We start from the raw sequence: 15,383 nt of genomic DNA on the forward strand, positions 1-15,383 counted from the left end.
TATATAATATATTACTTGTTTCAGTCATTAAACTGTAGCCATGCTGGAGCACTGCCTTGAAAAATTCTAGTTAAATCAGTTGATCCCAGTCAACTGATTTTAACCTGGAGTTTACTCTATCAGAGTCTTTTGCTGAACCACTAAGTTACAGGGATGTAAACATACTGAAACCAGTTGTCAAGCGGTGATGGGGGACAAACATGCACACACACACACACACACACACAACTGCTTCAAGACCTCCAGCTGCTATATCTGGATTACAAATTCACATTTATACCAATAATAATTGGGGCATTTGGTTTTGTAAGTAAATGCCTAACTGTCAGTCTGGATGAGCTTGGATGTTCAGAAAAAGAAATCAACCAACTGATTCACACACATTGCGGAAACAGTCTGTAAGCAGAACAGTGAAACTCTGCAAGACTTTTCTCAGGCTTAAAATGTGACATTGTTTCCGTTATTTACATTCTGAAGATGGAGACTTGTATCTTTGTTAGAAACCAGCACCTTCCACAGGGGAAGAATTTAAACGATTAAAAGCAGAGGAGACATACATACATACATACATACATATGCAATGTATATAAGTCAATACTGCATCTGTTAAACCTTGTCCTTCAAATGATGTAATTTCATACATGTTTGTGTGCATGTGTGTACATACATACATATATGTGTGTGTGTGTGTGTGTGTGTGCATGTGTGTGTGTGTGTGAGTGTATGTGTATTTATGTCTGACTCATGGGAAAGTGGATGTTAGGACAATGGTGACAATTTTGATGATGATGATGATGATGATGATGATGATGATGATGATGATGTGTGTATGTGTATGCATATGCATTTATATGTTTATGTATGTTCATTATCTGTTTGTTTTAAACTAAGTTAATGGGTGGTTGATGTGTTTGATGTGATGTTAAAATTAGCATTCTGATCAAGCAGAAGTTAATCTTTAAGGAAAGGAAAGGAAGAGAGATGTATTACTAGTGAAATGATATTTAAATACACACATATATATATATATATAAATCAGATGGACAGACTTGCTTATTAACTGGTGGTCTAATCCTTCAATAATCTCTGTGGCTGTTGTCATGATAATAATACCATTATATGGAAATTGAAATACATAATAATATATCATCAAACTTAATCTGGCATAATTTACAATAGTAATAGCAATGGAAATTCACTGGTAGAGACCAGACTCCAATAATGTTGTGTAGCAACTGAATAAAATATAATAAATACAATACTGTTGTGTCGCTGCAGGTCATCAGGCAGAAATTGTTGTTTAATCTAAGTCAGCCCTAATCATACTAACTTATGATTAAGAGGAATGAAATAGCAATCATGAGAGTATCAGATAGATGTCTTGTGGTGTTTACTTTGATTCTCTGTGCTTGGGGTTGGGATTGATGAAATTAAATATACCAATCCAGGACCGTGGATTTTGGTGTGACTGAAATGTGCAGGCATGGTTGTCTGGTTGAGAAGCTTACTTCCCAACTACGTGGTCTTGGATTCAGTCCCACTGTGTGACACACTGGGTCATATCTTCTACTATAGCTCTGGGCCAACTAAAGGTTTGTGAGTGGATTTGACAAAAAGAAACTGAAATGAAACCTCTTGTGTAATGTGTGTGTGTGTGTGTGTGCACATGCATGTGTGTGTGTGTGTGTGTGTGTGTGTGTGTGTGTATGTATGTGTGTGTGTGTGTGTTTGCATACATGTGTGTACACATGTATGTGTTTACATGTACCTTTACCTTGCCATTATATGATGCCTGTAAAAGAGCCTCACCAACATACAAGCAATGTTGTTCATTTCCAGTTTTCTGTGTAAAACATATCAGGCCAAAGGGAAATATTACTTTGTTTGGAAAGAAATGAGGGTTGGTAAAAAGAAAGGCATCCAGCCATATAAAATCTACTTCAACAAATTCTGTCCGACCCACACAAGCATGGAAAAGCATATGTTAAATGATGATGAAAATGTAAGAATGTCACGCTGATGGCTTGTGGTATTTGTCCTGGTTCTTCAGTATTAGACTTATGCTGTTCAGTTTAGCATCAACGTCAAGTAGTTTGGCTGCCTTTAGCAGAATCTGTTATGTTGTAATCATTCAGGCTAAGTATTCAGCTTGAAGATTCCATGGATTTCTTCTAAACTAATTATTTTTCCATCTATAAGAAATATCTTGTTTCATAAAATGTTCAATTATTACCCTTGGGTGATGGTTTATGATTACCTAAGACTAGAAGTTTAAAGACTTTTGAAATAAGTAAGCAAATAAATAAATGTATATGCATATTCTATGTACCTGCTTCTGTATTCCTTAACTGCAAAGTCAAACTTTTAATCCAACTAAATATAAAGAAATAGTTATCTTCTTGGTATTATCTGTTTGCTTGGGAGCTCCATGCATTTAAATCGAGACAATTCATTATTACTTCATGGAAGAATGTTCTCTTCATTATGTTGCAAAGATATTGCTTACTAATGATTTTCAACATTGGAGAAAGCCTCAAATTTTGTAGGAGAGAAAAAGTCAACTATATCAACTCAGTATTTGAATGGTTTCTTTATATTACCATCCCTGCAGGGATGGAAAACAAGGGCTACCTCAGCTAAATTTGAACTCAAAATGTAAAGAGCTGGAACAAATGCTGCAAGACATTTTGTCCAATGCTATATTAAATTCTGCCTAATGTTATTTTATTAAACCGTTCCTGACTCTTGACAGTCTATAAATTAAAATATCTGGACATTGTATCTCATTAGAAATATAGTCATGTGAGGGTTAAAGTTCATTACATTTTTCATCTTTTAAATTTGCTAAGTGTTGAGGAGGGGCAGAGACCAGTGCTTTTGCAGGCCCTTTGACACTGATGTGATAAATGCCATTGATATATCACTTAAATTAAGGTAGTGAGCAAACAGAATCATTTGCACGCCAGGTAAAATACTTAGTGGTATTCTGTCCATCTTTATTTTCTGAGCTCAAATTGCATAGAGGTTGGCTTTGCCTTTCATCCCTTTCAGAGCTGATGGAATTAGTACCAGCTGAGCACTAGAGTCGATGTAACCAACTTACCCACACCACCTAAATTGCTGGCCTGGTGTCAAAATTTGAAACTAATATTTCACTTAAATTGTCATAAGCTGTTATCTGCAGAAAAGTCATGAGCAGAAAGAAATTTCTAGAAGCTTGATATTCTTGATAGGAAGGACTGTACACAGGGATTAGAACATGGCTTGGTGTGGTTGAACATAACTTGAGTGACAAGAGAAGATCTAAATGAATTAGGTATAGCTCAGAGGATGTGACATGAGACAATCAATCTCTGAAGGTCAGAAACCATTTTAGCAGCAATAGAAGAGACAGAGGGAGGAAACATCAGGTCTATATTTTACAGCAAACAAGTGATAGATATCTTCCTTAGTAATACCAGGGTGGAGTTCTCACCATTTCCGATATGGCAAATGTCACAGAAAGAAAGTAAATTATTCTAACGGTAAATTGATTTCAAAGAACTCCCACCTTTATTCTAGTGCCTGGTTGTCAGTATTTCAAGCAGTTTTGTTGCTTTGCCCTGGGGTCAGTACTGATCATTCAGATCTACGAACAAATGGCATTCTGTCCTTTTTTTTGTTTCCCAAATGCAGTGTATCTAGGATTGCATTATCCAGTATGTCTTTCTTTTTAAAGACTGATTTGAACTAGACTCTGTTATTAGTATTAGGTTAAATAACTGCAAAGAAGCTCCCTTGTTAGTGCTAAAAAGCCCTGGATATTACATTTCTCCTATATTTATCCTTTGACATCAATAGAACTAAATACCAATAGAGAGAAAGCCTGTGATTACATGATCCAATTGACTCTATTCATTCTGTTGTTGTTTAGCCCCAGGTCAGCCACAATCAAGTAAACCTATGATCAAAGATATTCAAGTCCTGATGATGTCTTCTTGTATATCTGAGACTACATTGTTCTGTGTGTATTTGACATTTGACATCCACTCAAATACTGGAGTATACTGGCATTCCATGGCATTATGAGTTTAATAGCACAGTTACTAGATATAAAAACAGACCAGAAAGATATACACACACATACATGCATGCACGTGCACATGCATGCACATGCACACACACACGCACACATGCACACATACAAAATGGACCCAGGAATTCATTCATGATTGTGAAACAAACTTATTAACAAATCAGCTATGTCTCCATCCACTTACATTTTTGCATACATATAGGTACATTAAAGCATAAACATATATATATGTATACATAATATACATATATATACATACATACACACACACACACATATATATATATATATATATATATATATATACACACACACATTATGGTCAAATGGCTAAGAAGCTAAGAAGTTTGTTTCACAACCACATAGTCTGTCATTCAATCTCATTGCACAGCAGTTTGGGCAAAAGCAATTTTCTTTTATAAATATGAATCTGTAAGTTTATGCTAGTCTTTATGGTTATATGTGTGTCTCAGTTTTTATATGTGTATATCTCTATGTGTCTTTTTATACATGTGTGTGTGACTAAAGTGTAGTTATTATCATATTAATATCCAAATATTGGATTTACACTTAGGCACAAGGACAGTAATTTTGTGGGAGGAGGGTAAGTTGATTACATCGACCCCAGTACTCCACTAGTACTTATTTTATTGACCCTGCAAGGACGGAAGGCAAAGTCGATCTTGATGGAATCTGAACTCTGAATCTAAAGACAAACAAAATTCTGCTAAGCATTTCATTTGGAGTGCTAATGATTCTGCCAGCTTGCCACCTTAATTAATATCCAAATATTAAATATATATATGTATATATATATATATATAGATCTCTATTAGTTTTGGTAATGAGTATTTCAATTATTTTCTCAACTGCACTAGCTGTTCATTTAATTATCATAAAAAGTGTCTGAATACTCCCCAGGCACATGTACCCTTAGTGTAAATTCTCAGTGAGAATCTGTGTGAAATTGTGTGCCTAGGATGACGCTTTGAACTATACACACAGTCAGAGGTGTAGCTAGAATATGTGCCACCCAGGCAGTCTCTGAGTTTGCCTCACCTCAACTGTCTCCTATACAGACCCCAAAATACCACCATATTAAATGCATTGTCCAAGGTAGACTGCTCCCTCACCCTATCCCCTTATCTATGCTACTGGATAGAGAAGGAGGATAAAGCTCCTTCCCGAGTCATATTGATTCATAGGGCTACTTTACTGGTTTCTGGAGTGTATACACTCCCTCCTGGATAAGACACTAGCCCATTGCAGGAATACTCACTTTTGCCAGCTGAGTGGACAGGAGCAACATGAAATCAAGTTACACTACTGTACACAGTCCATTTGTTGGGCTTTCAAACATTGTCCATGTGCGTCAATTACCATGTCCTTCACACTGATTGAGTTAAACTGATGCTATGGTAAAAGACCTTTATTCAAGATTTCACATGATGGTATTGAACCTGAGATCTCATGACTGTAAAGCAGACTTCTTAAACATTCAGCTGATAACCATACAATAAAATTATTCAAAAATGTCTCAAAAGTAATTTCTTTTTTACTTACGTGTATTTTTTTTTTCAGAAAAAATTCCTTCCAGAAATGATTTGTCTCTTGCTGAGGTTGGTAAGATTATAATTAAGAATAATTATTTGGTATAGGCGGAAGTGGTTTTGATAAGAATGTATTGCCACCAGTTGATTTTGTTGATGGTTGCTTCTGTATTTGAGTTGTCTGTCTTGGGTTACTGCTAATACTACTACTATTGCTGTTACCAATTTTAAAAGACTTTAAGTCGACTGTGTTATTGTAGTTGGTGGGCTGATGAGGATTGCTTAAAAAGAAATTTCTGGAATCTGCATGATTTGAAGTCCTTGTGTTGTGGTCATTTCTAAAACCTAAAATAAGTAAATTAAATATGTGTCAATAGATAAATAAAATGATATAAAAAAATAGAAGAGTAACAAAATAAAAAATAGCAGCATGAAATATTTTTCTTGAATATTTAAAAATTTTTAAAGAAATCATATTTGAAGAATATATAAGACATGGCTGTGTGGTTAAAAAAGGTTGTTTTGCAACCATGTGGTTTTGGATTCAGTCCCACTACCTGGTACCTTGGGCAAGTGTCTTTTACTGTAGCTTTGGGCCAATCAATGTCTAGTGAATGAATTCGGTAGATGGAAACTGGTTGGAAGACCTTTGTGAATGTGTGTGTGTGTGTGTGTGTGTGTGCCTGTTTTTGTCCCCACTTCCACTGCTTGACAAACCAAGGCTGGTTTATTTATATTTCCATAATTTGACAGTTCACCAAGTCTAACAGGATAAGTACCAAACTTTAAAAATAGGTACTAAGAGCAATATGTTCAACTAAGAAACCCTTGAAGGGTCAACTGTTCCAAAGGTAAAGGTGATGCCTTAGATAGAAATGATTACAGAGGTATCAAATAGTTGGATCAGGTGATGAAAGTTACAGAGAGGGTCCATAGCCCAACAAATTAGGGAGAAAGTTAGTCTAGATGAGATGCAGTTTGGTTTTGTACCAGAGAGAAGTACCACTGATGCTATATTTCTGGTAAGGCAGCTGCAGGAGAAGTGCCTGTCCAAAGACAAACCTCTGTACTTGGATTTTGTTGACGTGTAGAAAGCCTTTGACAGGGTCCCTGATCCCTTAACTGGTGCTCAATGCAGAAACTAGGGATACATGAGTGGTTGGTGAGAGCTGTATAGGGATGCTGTCAGTAAGGTGAGGGTTGGCAAAGAGTATAGTAAAGGATTCAGAGTACAAGTAGGGGTTCACCAAGGATCAGTCCCCAGTCCCATCTTGTTCATTATAGTCCTCTAGGCAATAACAGAGGAATTCAAGACAGGCTTCCTCTGGGATCTTCTCTATGCTGATGACCTTGTTCTTATTGCTGAATCACTGCCAGAACTAGAGAAGAAATTTCAGGTGTGGAAGCAAGGTCTAGAATCAAAGGGTCTTAGAGTTAATCTGGCAAAAACCAAAGTCTTAGTCAGTAGGAAAGCAGACAAATCACAAATCCCCTCAGATAGAAGGTAGTTGATAGCTTCCATTACCTAGGTGATCAATTCAGTAGCCGAGGTGGATGCTCTGAGAGCATAGCTGCTAGAATAAGAACAGCCTGGGCAAAGTTCAGAGAGCTCCTACCTCTGCTGGTTAACAAAGGGCCTCTCACTCAGAGTGAAAGGCAGATTGTATGATGCCTGTGTGTGAACAGCCATGCCACACAGCAGTGAAATATGGGCTGTGACTGCTGAGGACATGCATAGGCTTGAAAGAAATGAAGCTAGTATGCTTTGCTGGATGTGCAATGTCTGTGTGCATGTGTAACAGAGTGTAAACGTCTTGAGAGTAAAGCTGGGCATAAGAGGCATTAGATGTGGTGTACAAGAGAGAAGACTGCGTTGGTATAGTCATGTGATGCATATTGATGAGGACAGCTTTGTGAAGAAGTGCTGATCTCTATCAGTGGAAGGAAGCTGTGGAAGAGGGAGACCCAGGAAGACATGAGATGAGATGGTGAAGCATGATCTTCAAATGTTGGGCCTCATGGAGGGAATGACTAATGACTGAGATCTTTGGCGATATGCTATGCTTGAGAAGACACGTCAAGCCAAGTGAAATGATAGCTGTGGTTGCTGTCAGTGTCAAGTAACTGGCACCCATACCAGTGACACATAAAATGCACCTTTCAAATGTTGGGTCTCACAGAGGCAATGTGGCTGATGCTAGTGTCACGTAACTAGCACCTGTGCCGATGGCATGTAAAAAACACCTTCTGAGTGGTTGGCATTAGGAAGGGCATCCAGCCATAAAACCATGCCAAATCAGACTAGAGTCTGGTGCAGTCCCTCAGCTTACCAGCCCTCGTCAAACCATCCAACCCATGCCAGCATGGACAATAGACGCTAAATGATGATGTTGATGATATATATAAATGTATATATATATATATATATATATATATATGTATGTATATATTTCTATTTTGTCTTCACAATTCTAAAGTTGAACCACACCAGCATCCCTACCAATTAAGCAAAACATGTGTCAAACACCAGAAGAGTTGCATTTTGTACACAGATGAGTGTTATTCAACTTCAATGTAGATAGGCCAACAAATACTACCTCAGCCATGATGTCTATACATCTGTCAATATTTAGAGTAAATTAAATGAATTATTATGAAAGAGCCAATTTTACCATCTAAAGACACACAAAACAGTTAAATTTACTTTTCATTTATCAGTTGAGATGTCAGATTTACACAAATATTTCAATAAACAAATAAAAATTCAATTTGATATTTTTGTGTGTTTTTAGATGAGACTCTTTCACCATGTAATTGTTTCAGTTTTTCTATAGTCGTAGATTAAGACACTTTCCAGACAAGCACAGTACCATCATTAGCATTATAATAATTTTTATGTCTATTTTCTGTATGAGGACAATTGCCCCACTAGGACAATTACCTCCTTTAGGACAATTTCCCCCGATGACAACTACCTCCTAGGACAATTACCCCCTCTTGGTTAATTACCCCTCTCCAATATATTAAGAAGTTTTAAATCATCATCTGTTGTCCTCAGGGGTAATTGTCATTAGTGGTGGGTGGATTATTGTCTATGGTGGGTAAATGTCCTAGACTCCTATTTTCTCAGGTCTGCAAGTTTTGGATAGATGTTCTCCAACACTTGTTTGTCATAAATTGGATTTTTAAAATCTCTTTTATGAAGTTCAGCATCAGGAGATCAGCTCTCAACATTTCACTTGTGCCCATGTTTTCATCAGTTTTCTTCTACTGGTTCCTTCCACATATATTTTTTGGCACTTTTATACCCACTATCATTATTGATACAAGTTTATATTTAGTATAACTGACATAAATAAATTAAAACCCCTTCTCTTTTCAGCTTTCTACTTCTTCAAACACACCCAAACAAATACGAAAAGCTACATGAATCAACATAATTTGGTTGATGCTGGATTAAGCTTATAATCTGGAGAAATGTTTTTACTGCTATGTCTGTAGAAAGTAGTATTCAATAATAAAAGAAATTTGAAAACTACATTTAGATAAAAATATACTATAATCAGAATTTTTAAGAATTTTCTAGACAAAGTAAACATAAATAAGTGCTTTCTTTTAGTAAAATTAATAAACTAATTGTTAAGCAGCTTTCATTTTAGTATAGATGTATTATATATCTGCATATATTATATATGCAACCATCTCTCAGAGAAACTACAGCTGATAGAATATTTTTCTCTTTACTAATTTGTGCCATGTTGCTTAAGCAGGCTAACTTTATAACTCTAGTTGCCCATGTTTACATAATTTTTTTCAACTTTCATTCATCCACTGTGCTTATGTCGCTCACCACCATGTAGTATTATTGTTTGTATGGAATGATAAAAACATGAAGTATTTTATACAAAGAATCATTTAATACTCTCGTTATGATATGATTTCCATCACACGCTTTTATGAAACCTACTCCACTACAGCAAGACTGCTATGTCTAACAGTGGATTTTACTTGGTCACTTGACCTTCAATAGATAACAGCCAAATATCTCTCTTTTTATATCATCTCTATCATCTTTAAAATGGCTATGCAAAAATATGGACTAGTGTCATGGTTGGTATACCTTTGAGCATTGGTCAATTCAATGAAGACATGCCAAGGGCTAAACAATGGCAATACCAAGAACAATAACATCACTTGATGATTTACGATGAGTATTGACTGATATTGATTGAATATTGTCAAGTGTGAACAACTTTAATTAATGTGGTAAAGTGAAAATAATCTTTAATTTTCTGAAAATATAACCATAATAAGAAAAAATGCTATAAGTTAATGAGAATTACTCTCGGAATGCACAAGGGAAAGAACTCTTGAAATTTCAGTTGACCAAAAATTAAACGGAGAAATGCTGATAAAGGGGAATAGGTCTGACAACTGATCACTATGACGACAACTCCAAATATATTTTGGTTTTATCAAACCTTCTCAGTAAAATAACCACTGAACAAAAAAGGGGATTTAGTTTTTAGTTTGAAAATGATTCACTGATTTAGTGAGTTTAAATAATGACACAAATAATTTTTCTATGTGTATATATTGCATGGAAAACATATAGAGCTAAAAATTACTTACAATTAATTAAAGCTGTATTGGAAAGAAAAGTCATTATTATTAATGAAAATTATTGTTTAAAAGAAGGGAGAAAACTGCAGAAATTTTGATCAAAAATTGGTCAGCAGGTGGTAGAAGTCTGAAGAAAATGTGACTTACACCCCATTTCTCTTATCTCTAACCCCCACCATACACTCTTACAAGCCCCTTCCTACATACATTCCTAGCTTCTCTGTCCCCACTCACGACCACTCACCTAATACAGAGAGGTGCTACCTGGACATGTAACCATCACAATTTATCGTTTTGAAGAACCTACTAGTTCATTGTCATTTTCCCCTAAATGTGAGGAGCCATGTAGCCCCTCTACAACAAGAACTTACTCTACTCCAACTCTTTCTCCCAAACCCTAACTACCACCAAGCATAAAGACCGTTATTTTGCAGACTAGCAAGCTGCATGGTAACCTCACTAATGCCAGTGGCATGAAAAAAATGTCCCAAGTATACACTGTAAAGTGGTTGACATTAGGAAGGGCATCCAGCAGTAGAAACCATACCAAAGCAGTACCTAGAGTACAATGCAGTCCTTGAACCTATTAGATCCTTTAGATAGAATTGAATCCATGACAGCATGGAACATGGATGTTAATTGATGAAGTTGATGAAGGTGATGACAATTATGATGATGACACATACATATACATATATGTATGTATGTATGTATAGATAAATAGATAGATAGATAGATAGATAGACAGACAGACAGACAGATAAATAGATAAATAGATCGATAGATAGATAGATGGATAGATAGATACACATAACATGCACATGCATATATATAGGTGTTCATGTGTGTATTATGAATGTATGTATGTTTGTTTGTTTGTATATGTGTATGAATGTATGTATTGCATGGATAAATGCATAAAACTTAAGTACACAGAAAAGCAACACAACAAACCATCAGCTTCGAAAGAATATGCAAACACCACACCATCTATTAAGTACTCTTACGCATTTTCATGCATGTATGCACACACACACACACACACACACACACATTCATATTCACACATATGTGTATATGCATGTGTAAAGTGTGTCTTAACATACATGATGTGACAAGCAAAGAAGTTTTAATTAACGAAGATTAAATAAATATGGAATTGATGTAAATATTTAATGGTACTTTAGTCATTAGCTGGATATTATTCCAATGGTGAATTTAGAAAAATAAACACTGGACAAAACACTAGGGTCAAAACTATTGACTTAACTCATAGAAGGTGGTACTCCAGTATGGTTGCAGTCCAATGACTGGAAACAGCAAAAGACTCAAAGAATACTGACATTTTGTTGCTTATAATAATGACAGGGGTTCCAGTTGATCCAATCAACAGAACAACCTGCTTGTGAAATTAGCATGCAAGCAGCTGAGTACTCCTCAGACATGTATGTACCCTTAATGTAGTTCTCAGGGAGGTTCAGTACGATACAGAATGTGACAAGGCTGGCCCTTTGAAATGCAGATACTACTCATTTTTGTCAGCTGAGCTGACTGGAGCAATGTGAAATAAAGTGACTTGCTGAAGGACACAACTCATCACTGGGTAACAAACTCATGATCTGATGATCATACAGCAAATAACAAACAATCAACGTTCTGTTTTGCTATAAGAGAGTGTATCTAAACTATGTGTCTCTAGCTTTTGTAATTGTTGTGTATCATCATAAAGATATCTCAAACATGATTATCGAGTCACTTTAGAAGCATCAAAAATTTCTGTATCTATTATATATTTTTTTAATGCCATCCTTATTGTTTTAGTGTCCATGTTGGCATGTGCTGAATGGAGCTTATTGAAGCAGATATTCCACTGCCGGATGCCCTTCCTGTCACCAACAGTTATCTATTCCTAAGAAAGATAACATTTTCCCCATACATGCTTTCACAGAATATTGGAAATGAATGACAATGCTTATATGACAGTGAAACTCATTTACAACTATCATGCAATATCAAGGCAATGAGACACAAGCATGCACACATACATATATATATATATATATATACATGCATATATATAAACACTCATACACATACACACATATACATAAATATATATATATATAAGGATATTACTGTTAATAATTTACAATAATATCAGTTTTGACTGTTATCTTTAGCATGCTGATGCTACAAGTAGTACCAGAGTTTTTCAATTCCCAAGCGTTATACTAATACACCTATTTGTTTTCTACACCACCTGTCTTCGTCTGTTGTTTTTTTGTGAATTCTCCCTATATATATGTGTGTGTGTGTGTGTGTGTGTGTGTGTGTTAAATGTATATAATAAACTTCTTTCACTTTCAATCTTCTAAATAGACTCAGAAAGCTTTAGTTGGCCTAGGTCTACAATAGAAGATGCTTGCCCAAAGTGCCACACACTAGAACAGAACCTGAAACCATGTGTTTGAGAAGCAAAATTCTTAACCACATAGTCACATGTGTGCCTGTATATGATGGTGAAATAGTAAAGTAAATTTGACTGCCATTTCTAGCAATCTTTTTTGTATGACTGTATAGACAAAGACTACCACATTCACTTGCATTTGTAATTTTTTAATCATGCAGAACAATTAAATACATGACAGAAATAACATTTCCACATACATGGTAGTTCTTCATAATATCCAGTATCAGCTTCACTGCCCCCATGTCCACTGTCTGTGAAAGAAGACATCGTTGACATTTCAGAGAAATGATCAGTTGCTGTAGCTAAATGTCCTTTTTTATTGTCTTTTCCTTGACTTATTTCCGTCACCTGAAACCAGGAGAAAAATTGAGAAACCAAATAACATTAAGAAATGTTTTTTATGCAAAATGTACAACAATGAAGCGGAATTTTTATTTTATTTATTCATATATATATATATATATATATATATATATATATATATATATATATATATACATATATATATATATATATATGTACTTTTTTTTTTGTGTATTACCATCATGAGCATTTTTACTTAAGGTTAACATTTGACATTGATATAAACAAGCACTTTATAAATAAATACTCTGTTATAATGTATGAATAAATAAATATATGGGGTTTCAGTTGTACAGGGGTTTAGTTTTGCTGTGAAGTTAGAGGCATAAAAGCCTTTTTTGGCATTTGAAAATTCATTTTCTTTCATATGTATGCATACACATATACATACGTGTGTGTGTGTGTGTGTGTGTGTGTGCGTGCGCGCGCATGTGTGTGTGTGTGTCAGTGTGTGTGTGTGTTTGCATGTGTGCGTGTTTGCATGTGTGTGTGTTTGCATGTGTGTGTGTTTGCATGTGTGTGTGTTTGCATGTGTGTGTGTTTGCATGTGTGTGTGTTTGCATGTGTGTGTGCATACATGTACATATATATACATATACACACTTATACACATATATATACACACACACACACACTTATATACATATATATATTTATGTATATGTGTATATGTTATAATATTATTATATCATATTTTATGTATTTAAGTATATGTGTGTGTGTATACATATATATATAAATATATAATTATATAGATATAATTATAATTAAGAGTACTGAGAAACAGCACCTATATGCTAGAAATAGATGTCAAAAGATTCAAAATATCAACTTAATATTACACTCCATTAGCACAAGGCTGAAAGTAGGCAAATAAATAAAATGGATTTAGTAAAATTTTGAGGTTAATTCCAGATTGTCCGATTTCTGGTTTAGTAATACAAATTACTTTACCGTCATCAGTAGAATATACTAGAAGTACATAAATATAAATATATATACATACTCATGTAGATACATTCATATATATACAAATATAAACATATATTTATGCTTATATACTAGGCAAATCCAATTATTCATCTCAACCACGTGCATATTTGATCAAGATAATACTGCAGTAAATATCAGGACCAGAATGAAATTGGATTTGCCTAGTATATAAGTTTAGATATATGTATATATTTGTATATATACGAATGTATTTGTATGGGTATGTATATATATATACCATATATACTCAAGTGTAAAACACTCTCACCTATAAGATGCACCCCCAACTAACTGGTTCAGATCGGGAGTTTTATCATTGACTTGACTATAAGTTGCAGTGATGTTTTTGATGGTGGAGAGCAAGGTTCGATTAGGAAACATGCCAACATAGTTGTTGTTCTTTCTCTTCATGTTAACAAATAACATGGTATCGAATTAAAACAACAGCTGGGGTAAGTTTTGTACTGTCAGCCATACAAGCCAAAATTGCAGAGAAGTGGGCCTTTTCACACCCTGTAGTTTTCTCTGAAATTGTGTTTTTTCCCTTTGACTGTTTGAGTTCCAACCATATCGAAAACTATTATTGATTGCTTCCAAGGCAAACTCGTGGCTCTTTCATAGATCTGTTACATACCGATGGAAGGAATCAACTTTTCCCTCTACATTAGTGGGTAATTTCTGTGCGATGAGTACTCTGTCTCAGCATAAGATTGTGGTGTTTCATAAACCTCGTACATCAGCCAGGTGATGCTTCAAAGTCAGATGCACCATGTTCTTTAGTCACTTGGAGAGCCCGCAATCAAATGATGTTTCTTGTGACACAAGTCCATCTGTGTGTAGTTCAGTCCCCCACTCTCTCAAAATAGTCACCATCTCCTCATTGGGATTCCTTCCTATCCTAATTTTCTTAAACGATTTAATGTCAATGGATTTAATTTTCTCATCTTTCATACACCAATCCCTGACCATTTTTCCTTAGACACCAAATTCTCTTTCTGCAGCTCAATTCAAATGCAACTTTGTATATTCAACAACTCTCAGCTTGAAAGTGATATCATATGAATTCCCCTTTCTCTTCATGTTAACAAATAACATGATGTCGAATTAAAGAAAGACAGGTATGATACAAAAACAAACAAGCATTAAACTCACTTTTTAAAAATTAATTGTTTATTTCATACTAACAGAAGTAAAGAAATATATAAAGAAATATCGAAAGATTGTCGTCTGTGCCTTTCTCAGCTGCGGAATTAGCAATTTAGGTTTTTTTCGGTTATTCCAAGTGTCAGGACTCAGACATAGCTTGTAT

General features: G+C 35.1%; 1 protein-coding gene across 2 annotated transcripts in view; it reads right to left on the minus strand.

The window, feature by feature from the left end:
- The window catches only part of LOC106872388 (protocadherin-18), a 134,234-nt gene that overhangs the window by 48,941 nt on the left and 69,910 nt on the right, over positions 1-15,383 (minus strand). For both annotated transcript variants that reach the window (XM_014919376.2, XM_014919377.2), the window contains exons 3-4: positions 12,916-13,066; positions 5,639-5,970 (exon numbers count right to left, since the gene is read on the minus strand). In XM_014919376.2, the coding sequence (XP_014774862.1) occupies positions 5,711-5,970; positions 12,916-13,066 (411 nt within the window). In that variant the 3' untranslated portion in view covers positions 5,639-5,710. The remainder of the gene's footprint in view (positions 1-5,638; positions 5,971-12,915; positions 13,067-15,383) is intronic.

This window comes from Octopus bimaculoides, chromosome 14 (genome assembly GCF_001194135.2).
Source record: "Octopus bimaculoides isolate UCB-OBI-ISO-001 chromosome 14, ASM119413v2, whole genome shotgun sequence".
Taxonomy (NCBI): Eukaryota; Metazoa; Mollusca; class Cephalopoda; order Octopoda; family Octopodidae; genus Octopus; species Octopus bimaculoides.